This window comes from Micropterus dolomieu, linkage group LG23 (genome assembly GCF_021292245.1).
Source record: "Micropterus dolomieu isolate WLL.071019.BEF.003 ecotype Adirondacks linkage group LG23, ASM2129224v1, whole genome shotgun sequence".
NCBI classification, from domain to species: domain Eukaryota; kingdom Metazoa; phylum Chordata; class Actinopteri; order Centrarchiformes; family Centrarchidae; genus Micropterus; species Micropterus dolomieu.
The window spans coordinates 25,019,327-25,045,242 of record NC_060172.1 but is presented as its reverse complement, the minus strand read 5'-3'; the positions used below and the strand labels follow the sequence as shown (position 1 = coordinate 25,045,242).

The 25,916-nt window shown below is 39.4% G+C and overlaps 2 protein-coding genes across 2 annotated transcripts; one reads left to right on the top strand and one right to left on the bottom strand.

The window, feature by feature from the left end:
- Positions 1–839: 839 nt before the first annotated feature.
- On the top strand, positions 840–23,702 carry rb1 (retinoblastoma 1). Its single transcript, XM_046039618.1, has 28 exons — positions 840–981; positions 1,099–1,217; positions 1,660–1,780; positions 2,652–2,755; positions 3,128–3,262; positions 3,353–3,391; positions 3,472–3,521; positions 3,758–3,868; positions 4,137–4,282; positions 4,388–4,465; positions 7,211–7,320; positions 7,414–7,491; positions 8,031–8,118; positions 8,222–8,338; positions 8,424–8,480; positions 9,928–9,959; positions 10,107–10,183; positions 10,330–10,562; positions 20,102–20,217; positions 20,518–20,672; positions 20,948–21,093; positions 21,251–21,355; positions 21,496–21,609; positions 21,717–21,850; positions 21,984–22,014; positions 22,147–22,289; positions 22,410–22,456; positions 22,571–23,702. Exons 2-28 carry the CDS (start codon positions 1,114–1,116, stop codon positions 22,633–22,635), a joined length of 2,736 nt encoding a protein of 911 aa, XP_045895574.1. The 5' UTR covers positions 840–981; positions 1,099–1,113; the 3' UTR covers positions 22,636–23,702.
- Positions 16,157–18,080, bottom strand: LOC123963096 (lysophosphatidic acid receptor 6-like). The gene has a single exon (XM_046039620.1). The coding sequence runs from the start codon at positions 17,607–17,609 to the stop codon at positions 16,515–16,517; it is 1,095 nt and encodes a 364-aa protein (XP_045895576.1). The 5' UTR covers positions 17,610–18,080; the 3' UTR covers positions 16,157–16,514.
- Positions 23,703–25,916: the final 2,214 nt, after the last annotated feature.

Below are 25,916 nucleotides of genomic sequence, written 5' to 3'. Positions count from 1 at the left end.
TTAAATATTCTCATTGTCCTCTTATCTGAATATAACTATTCATTTATTTTGTTTAGATATGTTTCCTTGAAAGATGAAAGCTTTATTTCAAACTGAGAGAGCAGTTTACCTATACAGTAGAATATTAGTTTTAAAACAAACATGTTGATCCTAACAGTCAGTTATGTGGTGGCCTCAAACCTTAGTCATTTGACATTACAATATGTGAATTTTACCACAAGAGGGCAATGGTTGCACCAAGATTAGGGTGCAGGATAGGAACATTTAATCCAGGGTCGTCAACTAAAACGTCATATTTGCTGTCTCTTTTATGTGAAAGATAACAGTGGCCAAAATGAATTGATTGTATGGGTTAATGGACAATGCTAAAAGGGTGTGTTCCCTTGGTAAGTGACAAAAGTTAAGACATCTTAAAAGAAGTGAAAGCAGACAAATACCCACAAGGTATAAATAAACACTGTGAAGTGGGGGCACAGGAGGAATAGAATAAACATAATGCACGATCTACATCTAATAACTATACAGCTACATTAGATAAGCTGAAATGATGAGTGAGTTGTGCACTTTCTTTACACGGTACTTGGCAGTAGATGAACCCTTTTAAGTCACCTGGACGGCGGGATAAATGCTAAGGAGCGGATGTTGCGTAGATCTTTTCCCGCGTTTTCATCTCGTGAGCTTGGGTTAGTTCGTTTGTGGTGTGTCACGTGATCCCGGTGAACGTATCAAGCGCTTTATCGTCACAGAGAGTTTAACATATATATGAAGCCATACACCTGCTATCTAATGTAAGTGTCAACATCACTGGGCTTAAACAGAGACATATTATCAGAAACCCCAGTGAGCCGGTTAGTATTGACGGAGTTGTGAACGCTGACTGTGAGGGGTGGCTGACAGTGGAGACACCGGGCACACCGGTGGCTTGCCGCCGCGCACTTCGGCAATACAAAACGAACACCCACTTTACCACGGTTTCAGGAAGTCAGTCAGGTTTTATTGTATTGTTGCCACGGAACTCCTTCAGTGGGCTTTAAACGTAGTAAACCAAATTTGTTCAAAACATAGTTCTAATTTTAAATATTATATTTGCCTGTTAAGTAAGCAGATAAGAAGATGCCACCTAAAAAGCGCAACTCTGTGACTACACAGAACAAGGAGCTGAAGTCCGGTGCTGAAAGTCCAGACAAGAAGGAGAGTCCTGAGTTATCTGTGAAAAAGTAAGAGAACTTGTGTTATAACTTATGTCCTCATTGAGGTATCAGCGGTCTATCAGCAGTCGTTAGTTACTCTGTAAAATGTGTTTACACTGTAGTCTAATGTTTAGCTAGTTTGTGCTGGTATTTTACTCTTGCTAGCTAGCTGATGTGACTAACCGTTGACAAACTAACGTTAGCTAGCTGCTTCAGACGAAGTCAGGCCTGTATTTACAGCTAATGCCAGTGAGTTTTAACGTCTCTTAACCCTAAACAAGTGGCCACGGAGTGTAACTGCTCAGTAACAGATGTAACATGAGATGTAAGGCACGCATACTATCCATGTCTGACCGTAACAGTCAGTGAAGCCCTGCGCTGGGAGGCTGTCATCTGTGCAGTGCGTTTTGATGTGCTGAAACTGTGTTTGTGTTCACCATGATGCTGATTTATTGCCTCCATCCTCTAGACACAGAGACAAGGATGCTGGGTTTGTGACCCTGTGTAAGAGCCTTCATGTGACAGACCTGGTGTGTGACCGCGCCTGGACGCTGTGGAAAACTGTTCAAGAGTCTATGGATGAAGTCACTGTATGTGTGTGTTTATTTATTTATTTATTTATTTATATATAAGCTGTCCTGTTATGGATGTTGTATTACTCTATTTGAAAAGTATGCCATTTGGAGATGCCCCACTTACAGTTTGGTCAGAATAAAACTCTGTGTCTGCCGTGCTTTTAGAAAATCTTTCTTAAATTTGCCTTACAATGGGAAAACAAGGATAAAATAAAACTAAAATGTTTTATCCTGTTTCATTAGTTGTGGAAAAGCACAAAAAAATCTTGACCGCTGTGAAGTTTTTGCCTTTTAACACTAGCTGAGTACTGTATCAGAAATTGCCTCGCGTGCAAATACAGTCACTGCTTTTGGAAGGAGCTGTAGATGAAAAGCTGCTCACTGATATTTATTATAAATAGTTACTTTTACACACCTGGTGAAAGGAGAGCACTGCCCATTTTTGGCAGACAGATGTCTCATATCCCACTGTGACAGGTTTTATGTGATGTTGAATTTAAAATTTTGGATCAATTAGAGCTGCCTTTACTTGTACCAAACTTGTCAGTTTATACTAATCTGGTGTGTAGCAGTGAGTATGTGTGATGCTCTGGGCATGTTGTGGTTGAACACAGCTTTGGGAAATTGCAGCTTTACTGCAGTTTTTAAAGTCAAGCTCGTCATTATCACGCAGTCCAAATGCTATTTCAGTTTTCTTTGTAACTGTAAATTTAAGGTCTATAATAAAGGTGAAACTAACAGATCTGTTGGATTTTGGTTTTCAGTCCTCTGGATAATAAACATTCCTCATCAGACCTTCATAATTATTGATGTCAGTGATCAAAAATGCAAAAAAAAAAAGCATGTTTAGTGTTTTAAACATTGTTCTTTATGCATTTCATTTCAGGACACTCAGAAAAGGCTGTGGGGGGCTTGTCTGTTTGTGTCAGCGACAGACATGGATGTCACTTGTTTCACCTTAACTCAGGTTTTGAAAGCAGTCAATCTGAAGTAGGTGCTCTCCATACATGATGCATGTTACTAGAAAACACTCCTTGGCACTCATAGTGCAACTTCCCTAATCGCATTAATACATGTAATATATATTTGAAGAGCCAATGATTTGGATATTTTTTTGTTAGTTTAAAATTTTTTTATCAGATTGATTTGTTTTTTGTACTGCTTCAGTATGCCTTCTGTAACATACAGTTGATGTCAAGTTAAAATCTATCAGATGTCTTTCTTTACCTCTGTGGTCTTTGACGCAGACTGTGAATCTGAACCCTTGGTGTGGTTTTTATAATTTTATCCTTAATTGTTCAGTTTTATGCAGTTTATTTTTACATTTGATCTTTCACACAAATTCATCCTTTTTTTGTGTAGCGTAAAGCAGTTTTTAGCTCTGGTGAGGAAGTTGGATGTGAACTTGGACACTATAAGCACCAAGGTTAATTCAGCACTGATGCGACTGGAGAAGAAGTATGATGTGACGCTGGCTCTCTACCAGAGGTTTGAAAAGTGAGTGAAAACACCAACACAGTACGTGTGCCTGATTCATGTAGACCTGTTCAGGGCAAACTTGTGATTGATATTTGTTTTTGTTTTCAGAACATGCAAGAAAATCTTTGTTTTGGTTTCTGATGGCAAGTAAGTTGGAAACTCAGATCTAGTGAAATGTACGTGTTATACCTAGTGCATGGTTAATGGTTCAGTGTCTCTTTTCCAAGGGACAGGGAGACCATGCGGAGCTGCTGGACAATGTTTCTTTTGGCCAAAGGTAGGTTAAGTCTTTTAACACATTAACAACAACAAAAACAAGTAGATCAAGCTGTTTACACACTTGATGGAGTAGTTTTCGCATGGCTGCATTTTCTTCTTACCATCCTTCCTGCCGCCCTAGTGCTCAGCCGTAGAGCTCAAATGAAAGGGAAAATCTTTCTACTTGTGGTCAAAGTTCTGTTGTTTCCAGTGCGCAGCAGTAGTATTGTGATGATGCTTCTCATGTGTCTGCAGGAAGAGTCTTGCAGATGGAGGATGACCTGGTCATATCATTCCAGTTGCTGCTTTGTACACTGGAGTTATGCATCAAGCGCTGCCCTCCAGACCTTCTACAGCCTCTTTACAGTAAGTTTCAGTACCACTTACTTTAATCTGTCTTTGTTTAATAAACTTTTGTGACTTGTCATTGTACAGTCTGAAAGTGTGAAGTCAAATAATTTGAAAAATGATATTTTCTTAAAAACCTGTGCATAGTACAGTATAGTAGTATATCTGTCGGTCATGTTTTCCAGCAATGGAAAACAGAATCTCAACTGCAGCTCATCTTGTAGCTCATTATTGTTTACGGCTCCCAGAAATGTATTAACCCTTATTAAATGTTTTTTTGTTTCAGAATCAGCTATCAGCAAAGTTCAGAGCCCACCGACACGAACATCTCGTCGGAACCAGAGCAAAGCCAAATCCCGACCTCCGGAGCCAGAGGTGGATTTGCAGCTTCTGAAAACCTTGTGCAATGAGAATGAATGCAATGCAGAAGAGGTCTGAGTCCCCCTCTTTGTGTAGTTCTTAATTATTATACAAACACATTACTGTTCCATCTGCTCTGTGTGTATTTGTCCTCATTGGCTCTCTGTGCATTTTCAGGTGAAGAATGTATACCAGACCAGCTTCTCTGCTTTCCTGGACTCACTGGATCTTTCACGATCTCCTGATTTTCCTCAGGTAGGGGGGCAGTTGTTACAGCACCTGCTCTACTGTTTGGCTTCACTGTCACTGTTCAATGATTGAGTGCCTGACAGCTGTTGGTTGTTTTCTTTGTGCTCATACGTGTGTGTTTTCACATACATGGTGTCAGGGAGATGTGTACTCAAGCAGGGAATCATTTTGAGAGTGTAGGGTAGTATACAGTCATATGCAAAAGTTTAGGCACCCCTGACAATTTCCATGATCATTTATAAATAATTAGGTGTTTTGGATCAGCAATTTTAATTTTGAGCTATCAAATAACTGAAAGACACAGTAATATTTCAGTATTGGATGAACAGAAAATGTGCAGCATGCATCAAAAGGAAATTAGACGGGTGCATAAATTTGGGCACCCTTGTCATTTTGTTGATTTGAATACCTGTAACTATCTAGCACTGATTAATTGAAACACACAATTGGTTTGGTGAGCTTATAAGCCTTGAACTTCATAGATCGCTACATCCAAACATGAGAATAGGTATTTAAGGTGGCCAATTGCAAGTTGTTGTTCTCTTTGACTCTCCTCTGAAGAGTGGCAACATGGGGGGCCTCAAAACAACTCTCAAATGACCTGAAAACAAAGATTGTTTAACATTATGGTTTAGGGAAAGGCTACAAAAAGCTATCGCAGAGATTTAAGCTGTCAGTGTCCACTGTGAGGAACATAGTGAGGAAATGGAAGACCACAGGCACAGTTCTTGTTAAGGCCAGAAGTGGCAGGCCAAGTAAAATATCGGAGAAGCAAAGGCGAAGAATGGTGTGAACGGTCAAAAACAGCCCACAGACCACCTCCAAACACCCACAACATCATCTTGCTGCAGATGGTGTCACTGTGCATCGTTCAACAATTCAGCACACTTTGCACAAAGAAAAAGCTGTACGGGAAAGTGATGCGGAAGAAGCCTTTTCTGCACACACGCCACAAACAGAGTCACTTGAGGTATGCAAACGCAAATTTGGACAAGTCAGCTTCATTTTGGAACAAGGTCCTGTGGACTGATGAATCAAAGATGGATATTTGGTTATAACAAGGGGCGTTATGCATGGCAGCAAAAGAACACAGCGTTCCATGATAAACACTTGCTACCCACAGCAAAATTTGGTGGAAGTTCCATCATGCTGTGTGGTCAGTGCCGGTACTGGGAGTCTTGTTAAAGTTGAGGGTTGCATGGATTCCACTCAATATCAGCAGATACTTGAGAATAATGTAGAGGAATCAGTAAAGTTGAAATTATGCCGGGGCTGGATATTTCAACAAGACAACGACCCAAAACACTGCTCAAAATCTACTCTGGCATTTATGCAGAGGAACGAGTGCAATGTTCTGGAATGGCCATCCCAGTCCCCAGACCTGAATATCATTGAAAATCTGTGGGGTGATTTGAAGCGGGCTGTCCATGCTCGACAACCATCAAACCTAACTGAACTTGAGATGTTTTGCAAGGAAGAATGATCCAAAATACCTTCATCCAGAATCCAGACACTCATTACAGGCTATAGGAAGCGTCTAGAGGCCATTATTTCTGCTAAAGGAGGCTCAACTAAATATTGATGCGATATTTCTGTAGGGGTGCCCAAATTTATGCACCTGTCTACTTTCGTTGTGATGCATATTGCACATTTTCTGTTTATCCAATAAACCTCATTTCACTACCGTGTCTTTCAGTTATTTGATAGCTCAAATTTAAATTGCTGATCCAAACACCCAATTATTTATAAATAAAAATTATGGAAATTGTCAGGGGTGCCTAAACCCCTGAGCCAGGTATGAAAACAACAAAGACAGGATGCCATTGTTTGCTGACACAACACACTCCTCCTCCGAAGGATCCTGGACAAATATATTTTACTGTTACAGTAGCCTAGGAACAGACAGGAGGTACACATTATTTAAGTAAGCGTCTTATGTAAATAATAAGTCTCATCACTAGGTCTGACCAATGAGAGGAGCCTGAGTAAATTGAAAAAACAAACATTTTTAGCGAGACTTTATGCCAGACTTGTTTATAGCACAGATGTGTCTGTCTGTGCTGAATGTAGTTGGAGCCTTGCTTTATTTCAGACATGTTTGTTTATTTATTTTTTTAAGATTAAGATCTGATCAGATACAGAGAGATGTGGGCATGGTTGCAATCATACAATCTTTAGATACGTTTAATTCTGGTGTAGGGCTGCTTAATTTGTTGATTTATTTTCTCAATTTAACCATTTGATTTGGTCTGACAATTTATAGATGTTGAAAAATGTCAGTGTTTTTCAGAGCTTAAGATGAAGTCCTCAAGTGTCTTGTTTTGTCCACAACACAAAGATATTCAGTTTACTTTTTACAGAGGTAAAAAATATTCACATTTAAGAAGCTGGAATTGGGCAATGAGAGAATTGACTTTTTTCTTAAATTACTCAAACTGATTAATCGGTTAGCAAAATAGATTCAATTAATTGTTGCAGCTCTATTCAAGTGTAATGAGGACCATTGTGTTTTGTAGTGTGAGATGGCTGATGCACAATGCAGCAATAATGTAACACTGAAAGGAACCAGACAGAGCTTTTTGTTTTTGATAAATTTGTACATTTTTGTGACCGAACTCTTCGATCTCTGTATGTTGTGCACTGTACCTGTTCATTTTAACAACCTTCCATATAGTTAATGCAAAGTGGGGCACAGTGATGGTGTTTAATTCTAGATGTAGGAAGGCACTCAACCTTTATTTTTCAACACAGGTTAATGACCTCAACCAACAATATGAAGATTTCTACCTCAAGAGTAGAGACTTCGATGGACGGCTGTTTTTTGATGGAGATGAGACCATTCTTGCCCCTAAAGTTGAGATGTAATTTCTTCGCCATTCAGTATTTTAATGTTGATCGAGCTGATCTGTTAGAAATTAAAAGAAAAGTGCTAACTAATCTCTTCCTGGATTCAGATCGCAGGTGGAGAGAACGCCAAAGAAGAACATGCCAGACGAAGATGCTGTACTCATCCCTCCCCAGACTCCAATCAGGTGAGCAGTAAGCAGCCTGTTCTTCATTGGTTACCCAGAGGAGAAGGACTAAGTACTTTTTATTTATTTATTTTTACACGTGCAGATTTGAAGCTTCTCACCTGGGTGTCTGAATACACTGTTGGATGTATCGGGTGAATTTAGGAGTTATTGTAGTGAATGTTTATATTTGTTAAGGACTGAAAAGCAGTAGAAAGTGTTTATGACAAAAAAATATTTTTTACACATGCAAAGTACTGCAAAAAATTGAACTATATGATATAGTAAATTACAAACTAATCACAGGTGGTGTGAAAAGTTGACAATAAATGAGGAGTTTTGATAATTGTTTACTTTAAAATATTAAATCAACATGATACCTATAAAATGTTAGTTAGCATTAATTAAATGTGTATATGTATCCATCAATGGAAAACCAAACATTGGATATTCTGAGATTTCTTGTACTGTGTGTTACTGGGCATATTTCATTGTGTTTATTGAGTTTATGTCTGAGTCCATCCTCCAGCACTCTCTGATGTTTGATTTTGTCTCATCAGAGCTGCCATGAACTCGATTCAGCAGTTGAGGGGAGATCTCCCTTCCAGTGGGGACCAGCCATCTACTAACTTGGCTACATACTTCAAAGTGGGTCTTCAGAAGTTTTGCCACTAATTAAAATGTTCCGTGAAGCTGTTAATGCACTACATTAATTTGACGTATTTCTATTTTTCTTCTGTCCTGTGATCAGAATTGCACCGTGGATCCGACGCAAGACATGTTGAAGCGTTTAGAGACACTCGGACAGGTGTTCAGCCAAAGGTTTGGTCAGGCAGTTGGCCCGCGCTGTGTCGTACTTGGCAGACAGGTGGGAACTAAATGCTCAAGAGGACAGTGAGCAACAATGGCAAAACTTGCTAGGCTCAAATAATTTTATGTCTGTTTATTTTCAGAGATTTACCCTCGGTGTCAGACTGTATTACAAAGTCATGGAGGCGATGCTGAAATCGGTAATTGACTTGTTTGATTTTATTCTAAATGTATTTTTCAAGTTTAAAATTTTTATTGTTCATTTATTGGGCTGGGCACGTTAACGCATTTATTAATTAAAGCCGAAAATGATTGCGCGTTAACGCAGTTTTTTTATTTGTATTATTTTGAAAGTCCGTTGCTCTGAATACACATACAGTGAAATCATGGGTCACAGGAGGGGCGGGATGTTGATCAGCCTGCAAATCACCCACCCAAACAAGCAGTGGAGGGAGGCTTCGGCAGACTACGCTGGGAGAAGTAGATAAACAAAAGCAAGACAGCGATCAAATGCCATAGCTACTCACTGCATGCTGATTAGTATTGGGGAAGATGTCAGTCTAAGGAATGTTCTTAAATTAACAACGTAGTCGCTTGGCCCCGCAGGGAGAAAGCGCTCCGCGAGTAAACGGCAGGTGCTCTATGGATAGTAACCAAGGCAAAGGCTTTTGTGTGCTACACAACTGTTGCATATTTAACTTAAGTTAAAATTATACATAACTTTACCTGATAGGCCTTCATCTAGTTTTTCTAGCTCTGCCATGCAAATTCCCTCCTGTTGTTTTATTTAGTAAACAGTAATAGATTCTGGAAATTCAAAAAACAGCGAGCATCAGTCTCTCTTCCAATAATTTGTGTTGCATGTCTCGTACAAAAAGTTCAAGACAATTCAACTTTGCTGGCGAGCGTGTGCGTGCGTGAGGCGACCACTTCACCTCATTCTAACAGGCACACTTGCTACTGAACATAGACGGTTTCTGCTGCTCCCTGATAAAAGAAAAATGTTTCTGCTGATTCCTATTCAGAAAAAAACAAAACAAGAAAATGTTAACCTGTTGCTCAGAAAGGTGCCTGTAATGATGTTATGATCCTGGCTCTGCACTCTTAACATGCTAGATAAAAAGTAATGCCCTGGCAGTGGCAAATAGCTTTGGGTTTATATTTGAATAATGTTTAAGTTGAGATTTACAAGAAATATATTATTACTACTGTTTAAAGGGAATATTGCTGGTAAAAGCACCTTATTTGTTTAAAGAGTTTACAAACCACATGCGTTGCACTTTTGTGTACATTGCAGTACATTTAAATTAAAAGTGCGCAATACACTACTTTAGAAGTCATTATTCAATTTTGCGCGTGACTATGATCCGATTAATCGCATGATTTTCTGCGATTAATCGGGATTTAAAAAATGGAAACGTTGCCCATAACTATTTATTTAGAGGCTGAGGTGAATTCAAATGTAGCAATTCCTAGGTTTAACCATAAAATGTATCTCAGAAAATTACAATTGATTAATCTGCTGCATATTATAAATATTATCAAGAAGTTTTTTTTTTCACTTTGTATGCCCTTATAACTTTTGTTTATATAACTCATACTCATGTTGTTTTTCCTCTAAATAATCAAAAGCTTTTCATTTTGCAGGAAGAGAAGCGACTGTCTGTGCAAAATTTCAGGTGTGTGTTTTTCTGGGGAATTATGAAGCTAGTCACTTGTGGTTGTTTTTACTTGTGCGTGCATGCTTTTTGTTGTTTTAATTGTAACTGAAGCAGTTATTTATAGTGAAGCGTTATTTACTTTTAACTATCTGATTTCCATTGCAGTAAACTCCTCAATGACTCTACTTTCCACACATCACTTTTGGCCTGCGCTTTAGAGGTGGTCATGGCAACATATGGAGGTGTGTCCCATAATGTGCTAACAACAGATGCAGTTACAAATCTAAAATAATTGTATTCTTAAAGTTATAAGTAATACAGGTTAATGTTTACGCTTCTTGTAAATGTGCAATGAGTTCTAATAATGTTGTTTGCTACTCATGTTTAGAGAGCAGTTTTAAGACTGGAGGATACAACTGTGGTGGGGGTAGCAGTGGTTGTGACCCAGCAGAAACAAACGTGTGTTTCCCCTGGATACTGGATGTGGTCAACCTCACCGCCTTTGACTTCTACAAAGTCATCGAGAGTTTCATCAAGGCCGACCCCACTTTGAGCAAAGACATTGTCAAACATCTGGAGACCTGTGAGAACCTCATCATGGAGAGGATTGCATGGAGGACGGTCAGTTTTTTTGTGTGCTAGTATTGATGTTGCAGCATTTTAATGAGAGTCATGCATACACAAGATAAAGACACATAGACACTGTAAATATATCAACATTATATTTCATGGCCTGTGAAAGAAAAAATAAGTAGATTAAATTTTTTTTTTTTACTACAGTTCAAGAATAATATAATTCATCAATATTTCACAAACACATTGAAGTTGTGTTGACAAAATACACTGAACAAAAGAACTAAGCTGACAAAGTGCTTCTTAGCATTACACTGAACGTCACACTATGTGCACAAAAGTGAATACACACAACCTGTTCAACCTAATGCAATTCATACAAAAATAGAGATTACATAATTAACACATACAAAGAAGTTGTGAAAAGTGCTCACAGTATGAATAGTGTATGTTTTTTTTTAATATATAAAAGAAAGAGCCTCTTTCAGTAGTGGTGTGAGATGATCCATGTCATTTACTGCCACTGCGTCCACCACCGGGCACCTCCCTGTGCATCAGGCTGCTGGAGAAGTAGTAGATGAGTGGGTTGAGGCAGCAGTTGGAGCTTGCTAGTGATAGCACCACAGGGTGCATGGCCTTGGTCACCTTGGCCAGGCCACAATGGGGCAGCAGTCCCATATGTGTGAGGGTATATCCCAGGAGGTTGATGTGATAGGGGACGAAGCACAGCAGAAAGACGCCCAGCACCCAGTAAATAATTGTGAGAGTGTGCTGACGGATACGCCGCTGGTTGCTGGAGCGGTGTCTTGGCTGGCGAAGCACACTCAACACTCAGTAGCTGTAGAGAAGTAGCACAGTAGGCAGCAGAAATGACCCTAAGACTAAGCCAAGAGCTACCATGATGACTCTGCGGTTGTGTTGCGAGGACGGTTCCAGCAGACAAGGCTGGTGTTGGCGAGCAGCTGCAAAGTGCAGCAGAGGCAGACTCACGCTGAACCCCAGGACCAGGCACCAGATCCCCCCACTCACCAGCTGTGCAACACGCAGCCTGCGGAGTGTTGATGCCAGAGGGTGCACTACAGCAAAGTAACGGTCCACAGCAATACACACCAGGAAGAAGATGCCCCCATACAGGCTGATGTATTTGAGGGTGAAAGTGAGGTGGCAGTATGTCACCCCAGGAGTCCAACTGGGCGGGTCTCCTGTCTTTGAGGACAAGGCTCTGGCCTTTTGGTGGTGGTAGTAGATTCTCAGGGGTAGAGAGATTACAAAGAACAAGTCGGCAGCTGACAGGCTGACCATGTAAATGGCTGTACTGTTCATGGTGCAGGGAGATAGACACAGTCTGCGCAGAGCCAGGCTGTTGGTGGCCAACCCCAGCAGGAAGATGACACTGTAAGACACTTGATAAAAGGTGAAGCGGTAGCTGGTGTCCACAGTGCAGTTAGACTGATGTGAGAATGGCTTTGCTGTCATATTCCACAGCTCCATGTCCCAAAATGATTTGATGCTCCAATACTTCACTGTGTGCCTCTCATATCTGAAGGAAATTAGATTGGTTGAAGTGAACATAAGGTGGGAGGACGGAACATGTCCAGTTGTCTCTGCAGGAGCAGTTAAACCTGTGACAAGTAAAAACTTAATAAACTCAAAATGTCTCCTCTTTTATAGAATGTAAATTTGCTGAGGTGACATCAATACAGTAATACAGTTAACATAGCTGAATTAATATTTGAAATGCAGAACGACAGTCGATGCTCGCAATAAAGTTGTAACTGCAACTTACTGCTTTCATAAAACAGGCAAACATTTGGTTTCATTACATGCAGACAGCAGGCAAAGAAGCCACACAATGTAATACCATTGGCCTGCAGTAAATACACATTTAGTGACGCTCATAAAGTTCATCTGTTGTTGAGATTGTCAGAGGTGTTAATTTAAATTTGTAGTGTGTAAGGGAGGGTCTGAGTGTAAGAACTCTTTCCTAATGCATTTTTCCTGTGTTCAGTATATGTCGGCATGATTTTTGGGACTTGTCAGTTTTAAATTTCCTTTTTTTGTGAACAATTCACCGGGCACTTCTCTACACATTCCAAACACAAAATGAGCATTGAGTTTATTTGAATCAGTAATAATGACTGGTGAATTATAAGAGACCACCCACTATTATCTTAACACAAATGATATCATGATACTATGCCTTTTAAACATTCATTTCCAACTTACTTATTGTTTTTTTTTTTTTTTATTATTATTTTGAATACAAGCCCATTGATCATCCTCATCATTAACATTTGTAAACAATCATTAACATTTTTAATTGTCAGTAGAGCTGGACAATTAATTGGAACCGAAATTCAGAGCCTCTAAACAACGTAAGTTCCCCATGTTGATTATTTTGGTTATTTAATCCTGGCAAGATTGTGTAGGTACATGTACTTTCCACTTGAAACACTGCTTGGGTTTGTCACGTGACTCCGCCATGTCCAGTTCTGCTCAGCCTTCAGACCAGAATCTAGAGCTCGGGGGGGAGGTTAGCTAGCGCAAACCGCCCTCACCTTCCAGTAGTTGTGGAAACAACAGACAGACTTTTATTAACTGACGCACAATGACCTATACTGTACATTTACCGGCAGACTAACAATTTATTACTCTCTCGCTTTCTCAGACACTTTCTGCCGCTTCTTCCGTCATTCACTCGTCCACTCACTCGCTACGCAAACACATTGCACTTCAGTTAAAGACCTAACTTCTGCTGCTCTTATAACAGCACCTGTCACATAGATGGCCTTTGATGAATGAGGAGAGGAAGCCAGCAAAGTGTGATTTACCATGCTCGCAAAGTGTGATTTACCATGCTCACACAGTGTGCGGGTGAAAATCATTTGTTCCGCAGTGATATTAAATATTTGAGTGAAAGTTTAGTAGCAGCGGCGATGCGCAGAATAAAGGGGAACTATGTCTCTGTATGTGCATGTCATCATTACCTTTATTAACATTTACATAATGGATTTGTGAAATCTGTGAATAAATAACCCAGCTTTAATAGTTGAGCATATTTACAGTATAAACCTTGTCAGTGAAAAATGAGGGTGGGGGGGAAAAAAAAAAAAAAAAAAAACTGCAGCAAAAAACATTCAAAAGCAAACGTTAAATAATTGTAATCAAGGTGAAATGTTCAATTAATTGTGGTTTTGATTTTATGTGAAATCGTCACGCCCTAATTCTCAGTTACATGAACAGACATCATTTTTTTGACACTTGATACTACATTTAAAACAGTGCTTTTTTCCCTAGCCCCCACTTTTGTCAGCCATCCCTGATCTTTTCACACTGGATCCCTGATCCTGAAAATGAAACGGTCATGTTTTTTTTTTTTTCTACCAAACACTGATAAGATGAGTTAATTGCTGACTTTATTTTATAAAAATGACATATCTTAATCTATATTCTGTGCACATACGCACAATTGGTACAACAACAGAGAATATTTAAACAGATAAAACTTCATCACTCACCAGTATCAGGATCTCATCGCTGCAGTGACCGTGAGATGAAATTACCAGTCAGCTGGTGTTCAGCAGCAGGAGACCCTGTTAGGATGCTGCAACAGTGCACATGCTACTGAGTTCACGCCTACACTCACACAGCTCAGGGTCTCTCTCCCTCCCCCACTCTCCTACTATCCACGACTTCTTGTGGTTTATTCTCACTTACTGATATTAGCTAATTTTTTCAAAATATTAAGTAAACTTCACAAGTACTGATCACTAGGTTAGTTTAAGGATAGTCTCGTTATCTGTTTTCAACCAAGTAGTTTTCTCATTGTGCTCAATTTTGTGAAAAGCCTTGCAATTAAGATTGTTTCACTACCTTCATGGTGGGAGTCATGTTTATGGCTGCTCTTACGAGTGATTGGAGTTAATCATTAGCTATATTTGTCAGCTAGTTGATGGAGGAATAGCGGTAATTCACCTAAAGAAGGTGTTGTAATCAGATAGCAGTGTATCTTGGGATCAGTGCTCTTAAGGAAGGAAAGGTCAGTGTAGATCTGTCTTTCGACTCTGATGAAAATTTATTTTGTGTCAAAATGTCTTTGCACCTGTGAATAGAAGTATTTCACCTCAGCCACACTGCTGAACCACACTAACTGAGACATAATTAAAGCATTGTGGAACTAGTTGAGTGCCTGTTTGAATAATCTTAATTTGGAGAATATTGGGCTAAGATGGCATTAAGTATGACTTGGCTACACATCACGTGGCCCTTGAGACAAATTTGAATTAGATAGAAATATATAAATAACATATTGATCATTCAGATGAAGATGTTTTCTCCTGTGCACATAAAAAAATAAATCCCTGTTATGATTATTGTTACAAATGAAAATGGGTGTTTATTAAAAATTCTAAGTATTATGTATAGTATAAATGTATTCTTAAATATTCTAAAACATTACAAAGCTATCTGATTATCTTGTCAGCCTGGGTCAGAATGACTTTTTCTGAACAAAACCATTAATCCTGTACAAATATTTGTGCTGGGTGGAGAAGGTCCAGCTTCATCCTGAATGTAAGCGTATTTGTATTGCATATAGTAGTGTAAGGAATCCAAACATGGCAAAATAAGACTGCTGATTGTTTTGTCTCAATGATGCCAGTTTTAAGTTTGCATTCTGGTTTATTTGCCAGATCTGTTTCAGGATTGCAGCAACCAATACTCTGCTCTGCTCTATCTTGTAAACGTACTTCAGCCTACTTCAAGAGGCATGTTGTCGCTCGTCTGCTTTGCTTTCACAATCCTTCTTGTCAGTACTGTGGTAGTGATGAGTCTACCCTTGGCAGTGCAGACCCTCAGGCTAAGCCTCCCAACAGGAATGTAGTAACATACTTTACATGCGTTCAAATTGCACCATATTCCATTTACACTGTGAGCTGTGTTTTCACTTTCCTTTTAGTCTACAGGTAACAGACATGTAGTCAGTATTATGTTTTTTTCATCAAACTTAAGTAATTTGCTAACTGGATTTTGGAGGAAATTCCTGTTGTTTTAATATACCTACTATTATTCATCACTAACGACTCCAATTTTGATCAAACACTGCATAAAACACTAAGGAATATTCTAACTCAACATTTCTTCATGTTTTTAAATGACCACTTATTTAGATATGGCCATTGACAGTGTTAGTGCAGTGTGGGCCGGTACAATGCAGCTGTCAATGATTGACCACACCTGTAATCTACCTTTTAAAACGTATTGACTGATTGTGCGTTCACGTGTATGACTAATCAGTCTCGGCAAATGATTTGGTAGCACCCAAAGAGACTGGCATATGAACAACTGATACCCTGCAATGTGAAATATTTCACAACACCCCAATCTATCAGTAAAGTAGTGAATTTCAAACTCAATCTTTTTTTCCGTTAAGAAGTCTTTTATTTGCTTTCAGTATAAGGGGTCAAATCTGTTATAAAACATGCTACTCCACAAAGTACTAAAAGCCTAAGTGAGGCCACAACTACATTGAAACTGTACAGTACATAAAAAGAGTAGTAATACTGGTTCAGCATTGCCAGAACTTTCCTTAAGGAGAATCTGCAAAACACTACAGTTACATGTTACAATGTCTTATATGCAAAAGCTCATACTTATTTGCAGCACCACGCACATCACAATGGCATACACACCTGTCTTTTCCATTAATATACATTATAAACTCATTCAATAATAATTTTCTAACTTGTGTACTGTGTATTGTCACTTGTCACTGGTATTTATGCTGCAACACACACATGTTTTCTCTTTGACTTGTTCCACCCTTTTATTGACTGGAAAGGGATCAGTCCCAGTCTAAAGTCTTTGTGGTGTCCAGTAGACAAGAAAGTGACTCCTAAGTAACCGCTTGTCTTATCAAGTCAACTCTGCTTCCACCTACGTTCTCTGATTGAAGTTTCACAAGTTTCACCTGCAATATTCACTGAATTATTAAACTTGTCACTAGACTGTAGACTCATTGTTAAACATTTCGGATGTCGGGTGAATCCTCAGGGGCAGGGTTATTCGTGTTGTATTTGGACTGCTTTGTGGGCTTTCCGTCTGTAGTCTGTTGAATAGCTTGGCACCGTTGTGCCATACTCTGGACTTGCGTTTGATGGATCTCTGAATGGTCTCTGAAGTGAAGTAGTAAATGACTGGATCAAAACAGCAGTTGCTCACTGCTATGCACAAAGCAATGGGGTAGATGGTTCTGACCACATTTTCTATGTAGCAGCCCTTTAGGACATTGGAGCGGACCATAGCATAGAAGATGAGGTTAACATTGTAGGGTATGAAACAGAAGCAGAAGATGAGCAGATGCACAATGATCATTCTCAAGATTTTTGTCTTGTTTAGGTTCCCTCCACGGCTGATAGTTTGGGGTTTCCTCAATGTCTGTAGCACCATGAGCGAGCAGAAAACATTGACCATCAATGGAATAATGAAGCCCACAGTCTCAATAAACACCACCACCTTGGAAAGCTTAGCTTCCCACTGTTTTTTGGAGTAATTTTCAAAGCAGAAGTTAGAGGAGTTGGCATTTTTGGGTGAAGTGGTATCCAAAAGGAACCCCGTGGGTATACTTCCACAAAGAACCATCACCCACACTGTACAGCAGGCCAGTTTGGCATTCCTCTTAGTTCGAATTGCTTGCGACCGGAACGGGTGCACAATGGCCAGGAAACGGTCAACACTGATGCAGGTGAGGAAGAGGATGCTGCCATACATGTTTGTGTAGAACAAGGCCACAGAGATCTTGCAGAGCACACTTCCAAATAGCCACTCGCGTTCAATGAAATAAACAATCCGAAAAGGCAGGCTGAGGACAAAGAGAAAGTCTGAAACAACAAGGTTCATCATGTATGTCGTGGTCTCATTCCGCAGCTTCAGTGTACAGCCAAAAATGTACACAGCCACCAAGTTGAAGATAAGTCCAGCTACAAACACCAGGCTGAAAACCCAGCTATACATTGAGTACTTGAAGTCATCACTCTTGTTGCAATCCGTGTCATCTTGAGTACTGATATTATAAGTGTGAGGGGTTTTATCATACATTTTTGACCAGGCTGATAAGTTTGGAACATTTACAGAGTAAAAAGGTTCGTATACTTGTATCAGTCATAAAAATCCACGTTCAACTTGTTAATCCAGCCATGTGCAGGGAAAATGTTCATTTCATTTGGGTAGGAAAAACAGTCAAAATACTGAAGAATGCTCAGTTTGTGTGGTTTTAAGTTACGAAATACTGAGAAAGTATACAGCAACTCCACAAAATACCTGTATTAGTATCCAAAGTTTCTGTATGTGAAAGCTGTCTGCACGTCCAATAATCCTCATGTGAGTGAAGCTTTCAGTCTTTTCCACTTGTCTTTCACAGCTGAAATATTTATCCCTTTTGAGATAAAAGTCATGTGCCTTTCCTTAACTCTGTGAACCGCTGAGTGGGTCTTTCCTTCCCTTGTTCTCCTGTCTGTTCCTGTAGCAGTCCTTGTGGTGCATGTTGATCTTTACACTTATGCTCCAGAGGTTTTCCTCTGCTCCTGTCTGACTGTAAATCAGAAAGTCTGCAAGTCAGAGGCTCCAGCCCATAATGAACTCACTGGACTGTTGAAACACAGAGGGAGGAGCCTCCACCAGGGCCAGAGTCCTCCCATCACTGCTTTGTCTTAGCGCTTATCTGAAATTCAACTAATCAGACTCAGAAATTAGTGTAATCTTTGTGAATTTTCATTTCAGTTAGAAACTTAAATTAAGGTTTCTTGACTGCTGTGGTTGTATCTAGATCAACCTCCCAAAACATCACAGCATTTGGTGTAGTAACCGGAGATTTGTCTGCCTGCTAATGCAGTATATGGCTTTATCATGTTTTCTTTATATGCCTGTGATCATTTGGGTTGTTTCACTTTCACTGTTCAAGTTAAACATGCATCTTAAGTTGACCATGAACACAGGACTCTTAAGCAATGACTTTGCTGAACCGAATATAAACATTGCAGTGTTGACATCTATTAAACGTCACTGAATGCAGTTAGAACAATCAAATAAAAGTTTGCTTTTGAAATGTTTCTGTGGCGTCATCCGGGAGTGGCATTTATGTCCCGTAGGATGTGCTAATAGCAAGTCCATACCTGCTGTCCCTGTGTAACTCGCTGAGTAGTTAACCACACCCTGTATGATCTCATTGTTGAATTTTGTCATGGTGGTACATGCTGGTATTCACATGCACCACTGGTCTTCATGTCTTTTAGTCTTGACTTAGATGCTGTTTGACAAGTGCCAAGGATATTATGTGAGTGTAGGTGTGGATTTATCTGTGTTGGATTTTTTTATTTTTAAATAAAATGATTATTTGGTCTCAGTTAGGGAGATTTCCAGGACTTTCACTGAAATCAGATGGGATACTAGAGGAAGTGGCTTCGGGTCAACATAACAGATAAGGAACAGATGTATTATCAGTCCATAGTAATGGACTATAGACTGATAATAAGCAGTTGGGTTTTGCAAAGGAAGTTTGGTGTGTAACATTTATAAATGTTTGCTGATTGCACTGATACTCTGTCATGGATACAATTGTTGCTCTGGGTAAAACCAAACAGGTGGGCTCTTCATGAAGTTATTGAGATAATATACACTAGTTGCAATTAACAAAACTTCAAATGGGGGTACTAATATTAAAACTTCATTATTCATCAAAATCATTTTAATTCAGCCCACTTGAAAATGTATTCTCTTGTAAACAACCTGTTAATTTTCTCCAAATTTATTAAGGTACATTGCAGTGCAAACACAAACACAGTAGCTTCCCTCCTAACATTTCTGATTCTCCTTCCTCCTGTGGTTTATTCATGCCAATAATAATGCAGGTTACGTTATCTGATAGATAAACAGACCGTAGTAACTAGGGATTGTTATCGCTTATGGTACCGAACGAAACACCCCGTTATCGAGTAGAACCGAAACGTCTCCAGTCAAACCAGTAACGTACTTCAATCGATACCTAGGCCTACTTTTTGTAACTTACTATTTGTATGGTTTTGCTTGCTTGTCCATTACAATAAAAATAATAATAAGCTACCAATCAGGTGACATGTCAACAGGTGACATTTTATGCAAGGTATCGAATGAAGTACTCAATTGGTATCGGTATCACTTTAAGGGTATTGGTATCTAAAATTTTAAACGATACCCAACCCTAGTAGTAACTCTAGTGATAGTGTTGTGAATAAGAGCCAAATGTTTGTAATAATTTGTGCTTCACAACAGATAAAAATGTAATTCAGAGTAGCAAAAGCCTTCACGTACAAACTCAGAAGCCTTTTAAATTGGTAGTCCATATTTGCAGAACTTTGAGGTATAGAATAGCTCCAGTAAAGGTTGAATTTGGGTGTCTTCTGGCCTTGATGGCTTTTCGCTTTTGTCCAAATTTTATTTCTTTAATTGAATTACAGTAAAAAGTCGTCGTAATTCTCAACATGATTTACACTGTTAAAGCAGATTAATCGCGGGTTCTTGGTTAAATGTAACACATAATGTTTGTGTCTCCGCAGGGCTCCGTTTTGTTTGAGCTGCTGAAACAGGAGCACGAGGGTGGAGCAGCAGAACAGATTGAGACCCCAGCCAGTTTCAGCCAACCACTGCAGCACAACCACACCGCAGCTGACCTGTGAGTCAGTCCAACAATCTGTCTTATCAACTGCTGGTACACAGCAGCTGATGGACCCTAAAATGTTGTTAACTGTTGTGAAACCACTGTCACACAACCTGCATCATGGTATTTCCAAAAAAAAGAGATTGCTGTTCCATGGCTTAAACTCAGCTTGAACTTTCCTTTCCCTATTCTTAACCCTGTAATAACTGTGACTTGTGATTTACTGTAAAATTAATGGACATTTGAATGTAATGTTTGCTTAGTGTTGATAGTCTACCTGATGGAGGCTATTGGGTTTCTCCATTGTCTTTACAGATATCTGTCCCCTGTGCGTCCGGGCCATCGTGTCTTGCCTCCTGAGTCCCCGGCCACGCCCACCTCTCAAACTTCCTCTCAGCCTCCGACCCAGCCTGCCGGTCCGACTCCTCGGCTTCCAAAGTCCAACTCTCTCAGCCTCTTCTATAAAAAATGTAAGATGTCGTTCAAGCTCTCACACATACTTGGTTTTGTAATTTCCACAAGACAAACAAAACATTAGGTTTCTCTGCATAACTTCTGTATAATAACAGAAGGTAACATTATGAACTAAAAATCAGTAATCTCCACATTGTATAAGTTTGAAAACAAATTTTCGTTCGGTTTGTTTTAGTCAGTACACAAATCTCTCAGGGTTTTTCTTCACTTACATTCCTGTTTGCTGCGTCTCTTTGTGTCCAACTGTCTCTGTGGTTTCCTCTCTCTGTAGTGTACCGACTGGCCTACACAAGGCTGAAGATGCTCTGCTCCTACCTGCTGTCCTCCCACCCCGAACTGGAGCCCATCATATGGACCCTGTTCCAGCACACTCTGCAGCACGAGCAAGAGCTGATGAGAGACCGTCACCTCGACCAGGTAACCACACAAGACATTGCTTTCTTTCCATCTTGCTGTCCTTCATTTGCTCATCCACTCTTATTCTCTTGCTCTTAGTCTTTGTCTCAGTCTCTTGCTCTCAGCATGTCCTTCCATGTAGTTTTTTTCCTCAAACTGGTTCTCATTGTTTTTGTAGTTGATGATGTCAGCCATGTATGCCATATGTAAAGTGAAGAGCGTTGATCTGCGCTTCAAGACCATTGTCACAGCTTACAAGAACATGCCCAACACCAACCAGGAGGTGACGCCTTTTGATGTTAATAACTGACTTTTTGTTTTTTTAGTTGTTGTTTTCTTTTTTTTGCTGATGTGATCATAATAGTATGATGTGATCATAATAAAATTTCTAACTTTGCATCTCTTTGTGTCCCACTGTTGCAGACCTTTAAGCATGTATTGATCACTGAGGGCCACTATGACTCCATCATTATCTTTTACAACCAAGTGTTCATGCAGAAGCTGAAAACCAACATCCTGCAGTATGCGTCTACCAGGGTGAGACGTCTTCCCACATAGGCTGTTCAGTTTGACAATTTTGATACATGTACATTCAGATAAACGTTTGTGCCTGCTCTCTTACTGTTGCCTTTTTGTTTTTGTAGCCGCCTACACTCTCTCCAATTCCACAAATACCGTGCAGCCCCTACAAGTTCCCCAGTTCGCCTCTACGTGTGCCTGGAAGCAACAATGTGTACATCTCCCCCATGAACCCGGGTATGATGACTCCTCGCTCCAGGTGAGTTCTGCATATTGTTGGCAGGTTGTTGTTCTCCTTGGATAGCTTTATTGATTGTCTAAAAAAAAGTAGACTGATGCTTTAAATTGTTTTTACACATTCTCATTTGTGTTTTATTTTTATTTTTTTACAGAATGCTGGTATCAATCGGTGAATCTTTTGGGGTACGAGCCTCTTTTGTATGCTTAGTATCATACTAAAGGATAATCTCGATTTTTAACAAGTGCTATGGCAAAATGTGTTCTCCCCTCACTCGCTTTTTTTTTTTTTGTTTTCTGTTTTGTTTTCATCTGCAGCTGTCAAATCGGTTCCAGAGGATCAACCAGATGGTCAACAGCAGCGATCGCTCCTTTAAGAGGACTCTAGATCCCGGCTCCATTCCAAAGCCTCTGAAGAGGTTACGATTCGATGTAGACGGGCAAGATGAAGCCGATGGCAGGTTGGTCACTAATGGTGTTATATTTGCCGTAGCATACTAGCACCCTAAATTTATCAGAATTTGTCATGGCGTACATAAACATATGTCAGTAAAGCTCACTTTTTATATTTACATTTACAGCAAATCTGAACGAGATTCTACGCTGATACAGAAGCTCACAGATTTGAGTAAGTGGAAATCACTTTGTATATTTAGTTCCATTTTTGCCTTTGGATCTTACTGCCAGTTGTGTGGCTTGTGGATCTATGTTCCTCTAACATATTGATAATTATTTTTTGTAGGCTCCACTCGGAGTCGCATGCATGAGCAGAAGATGAAGGAGGATGCAGAATCAAGGAAAGAGTAATTCCAAAACATACTGAACTGGCCTGCACTGTTTATCACAAAATGAACACTACTTTTTGTTCACACACAAAGTGAAACAGGAGTTTCTTTGTACATTTAGCATTCGATTTTAGTTTGTATTTAACTTTGTCTTTGAAGAGTAATATGTGAATATAGAGGATGTTCTCATTTTGTTGATGCTTTAACTGAGTGTTTTAACAGAATAATGATTTCATTTGAATTTTGACCTGTTGGATATTAAGTATGTTTGGTTTTAAGAGTGGTATTAATTTGTGTGTGAATCATTGTTTTCACTCTTACGAATGTTCTCATTAAGAGCATTGTTGAGATACACGGCTGGTTTGCTTATTGTTAAATAATTGTGTTAACAACCATCAGGATATGCTGACATTTTTCTTTTAAAATTTTTTACTTTTCTTATGTTTTAAATCATGATGCAACATTTCAAGTGATTCATGATTACTCTCCTCAAAAAGGATAAAATGTCAGCCTCCGAGGGAAATCAATGTCTTTCCATGTAGCAGTTTACATTTAATGTGACTTTTTACTCTGGAACTTGCGTAACCTCTTGGGAAAGTTTTGTTTGTGCCATAAAGTGAGAACTATGAAACAAGATGAAATCTCACTTACAGGAAAGTTACACAGTATATGATTTGCACTCAACCAAAATTAACTTACTTTCACATGATTTGATTACAGGTAGTGCTTCTCTTTGGTGTAATATATTTAGTTTTATAGCAACTTTGGTTTTGTACTTTTGGGTGGTAAAAAAATATACATACAAGACATGCAACTCTTAATGTGTTTCAACTAAAAGAATATTTTGTTAATGTTTTAAGTCACATTTTTCAACACAATGCTTTAAGTTGTTTGAAATGGCTTATGGTAGATTCTTAGAAAAGGGGAGCGATTTACAGCGATAAATACACACCACATAGTGCAAATGAATATGTAGACTTCACTCCAGAAAAATGTCACAGTAAAATACTACTAGAAATGTCAATTAACAGAATTTAAAAATTTAAATGTTTATTGTACTTTAATAAAGTAGTTTCTTAAAATAGTAAATACTCTTTGAGATTATTTTGTTTTTGTGCTTCTTTGCATAGCCGTCTCTACATGCTGGCATTTTCTTCTTTGCCTTCAGTTGCCATGAGTCCCTTTTCTTTTGGCCAACAGCAGACAATTTCAGTATGTAGTAATTAACCAGCTGAGCAGCGGTGTTTGTGTTTTCTTGACACACATTATGGATATCCTTGTGATAACCTCCTTTGGTAATACTCTGGGGTGTGACTTATTTATCTTGGCCCTCCCTGAACTGCAAATATTTCTTGTGAAGGCCTCCCTGAGTGACTGGGGGGAAATACATGAGACACCCTCTACCATAAATTTCATCAATACTAAACCTTTTCCAACCATTATGTTTAATGGTCAACAATGTCTTCCCTCTGACCCCCCCTTCTCTTGTCGGGAAAAAATACAAACTACCAGCCAACGTTTACTGTGTCCTCTCCTATAGTAATGCAAAAGTTATTTTGACAAGTCCAGCTGTGAAACAATAAGATACTAAATTAGTAACACCATTGCAGTGCTTATTTGGAAAAAAAACTGTACAAAATTATTCAAATGAAATTTAAATTATTAAAATAAATCAAAGGAAAACCAGCAAATCCTCATATTTAAGATGCTGGATTCTTAACATGTTTTTGCATGAACATTTTTTTCCTGAAAAATTATTTATTAGTGTGTTGGTTCAGCTGTACTTGTACATTTTTAATGTTGTTTTGAATGCAAAAATCTCAATCTGTAAAGTAACTAAATATGTCACATACAGTGAGGAAAATAAGTATTTGAACACCCTGCTATTTTGCAAGTTCTCCCACTTAGAAATCATGGAGGGGTCTGAAATTGTCATCGTAGGTGCATGTCCACTGTGAGAGACATAATCTAAAAAAATAAATCCAGAAATTACAATGTATGATTTAACTATTTGTATGATACAGCTGAAAATAAGTATTTGAACACCTGAGAAAATCAATGTTAATATTTGGTACAGTAGCCTTTGTTTGCAATTACAGAGGTCAAACGTTTCCTGTAGTTTTCCACCAGGTTTGCACACACTGCAGGAGGGATTTTGGCACACTCCTCCACACAGATCTTCTCTAGATCAGTCAGGTTTCTGGGCTGTCGCTGAGAAACACGGAGTTTGAGCTCCCTCCAAAGATTCTCTATTGGGTTTAGGTCTGGAGACTGGCTAGGCCACGCCAGAACCTTGATATGCTTCTTACAGAGCCACTCCTTGGTTATCCTGGCTGTGTGCTTCAGGTCATTGTAATGTTGGAAGACCCGGCCTCGACCCATCTTCAATGCTCTAACTGAGGGAAGGAGGTTGTTCCCCCAAATCTCGTAATACATGGCCCCGGTCATCCTCTCCTTAATACAGTGCAGTCGCCCTGTCCCATGTGCAGAAAGACACCCCCAAAGCATGATGCTACCACCCCCATGCTTCACAGTAGGGATGGTGTTCTTGGGATGGTACTCATCATTCTTCTTCCTCCAAACACGGTTAGTGGAATTATGACCAAAAACTTCTATTTTGGTCTCATCTGACCACATGACTTTCTCCCATGACTCCTCTGGATCATCCAAATGGTCATTGGCAAACTGAAGACGGGCCTTGACATGTGCTGGTTTAAGCAGGGGAACCTTCCGTGCCATGCGTGATTTCAAACCATGACGTCTTAGTGTATTACCAACAGTAACCTTGGAAACGGTGGTCCCAGCTCTTTTCAGGTCATTGACCAGCTCCTCCCGTGTAGTTCTGGGCTGATTTCTCACCTTTCTTAGGATCATTGAGACCCCACGAGGTGAGATCTTGCATGGAGCCCCAGTCCGAGGGAGATTGACAGTCATGTTTATCTTCTTCCATTTTCTAATGATTGCTCCCACAGTGGACCTTTTTTCACCAAGCTGCTTGGCAATTTCCCCGTAGCCCTTTCCAGCCTTGTGGAGGTGTAACATTTTGTCTCTAGTGTCTTTGGACAGCTCTTTGGTCTCGGCCATGTTAGTAGTTGGATTCTTACTGATTGTATGGGGTGGACAGGTGTCTTTATGCAGCTAACGACAGGTGCATCTAATTTAGGATAATAAATGGAGTGGAGGTGGACATTTTGAAGGCAGACTAACAGGTCTTTGAGTCAGAATTCTAGCTGATAGACAGGTGTTCAAATACTTATTTGCAGCTGTATCATACAAATAAATAGTTAAAAAATCATACATTGT

What these genes read in the sequence shown, in the direction of transcription:
- rb1 (XM_046039618.1), top strand. Translation starts at nt 1,114, where the DNA reads ATGCCACCTAAAAAGCGCAACTCTGTGACTACACAGAACAAGGAGCTG. An exon ending in CTGTCTGTGCAAAATTTCAG is followed by an intron (nt 9,960 to 10,106) that starts GTGTGTGTTTTT and finishes TTTCCATTGCAG; the next exon opens with TAAACTCCTCAATGACTCTA. An exon ending in ACAGAAGCTCACAGATTTGA is followed by an intron (nt 22,457 to 22,570) that starts GTAAGTGGAAAT and finishes TATTTTTTGTAG; the next exon opens with GCTCCACTCGGAGTCGCATG.
- LOC123963096 (XM_046039620.1), bottom strand. Translation starts at nt 17,609, where the DNA reads ATGTATGATAAAACCCCTCACACTTATAATATCAGTACTCAAGATGAC.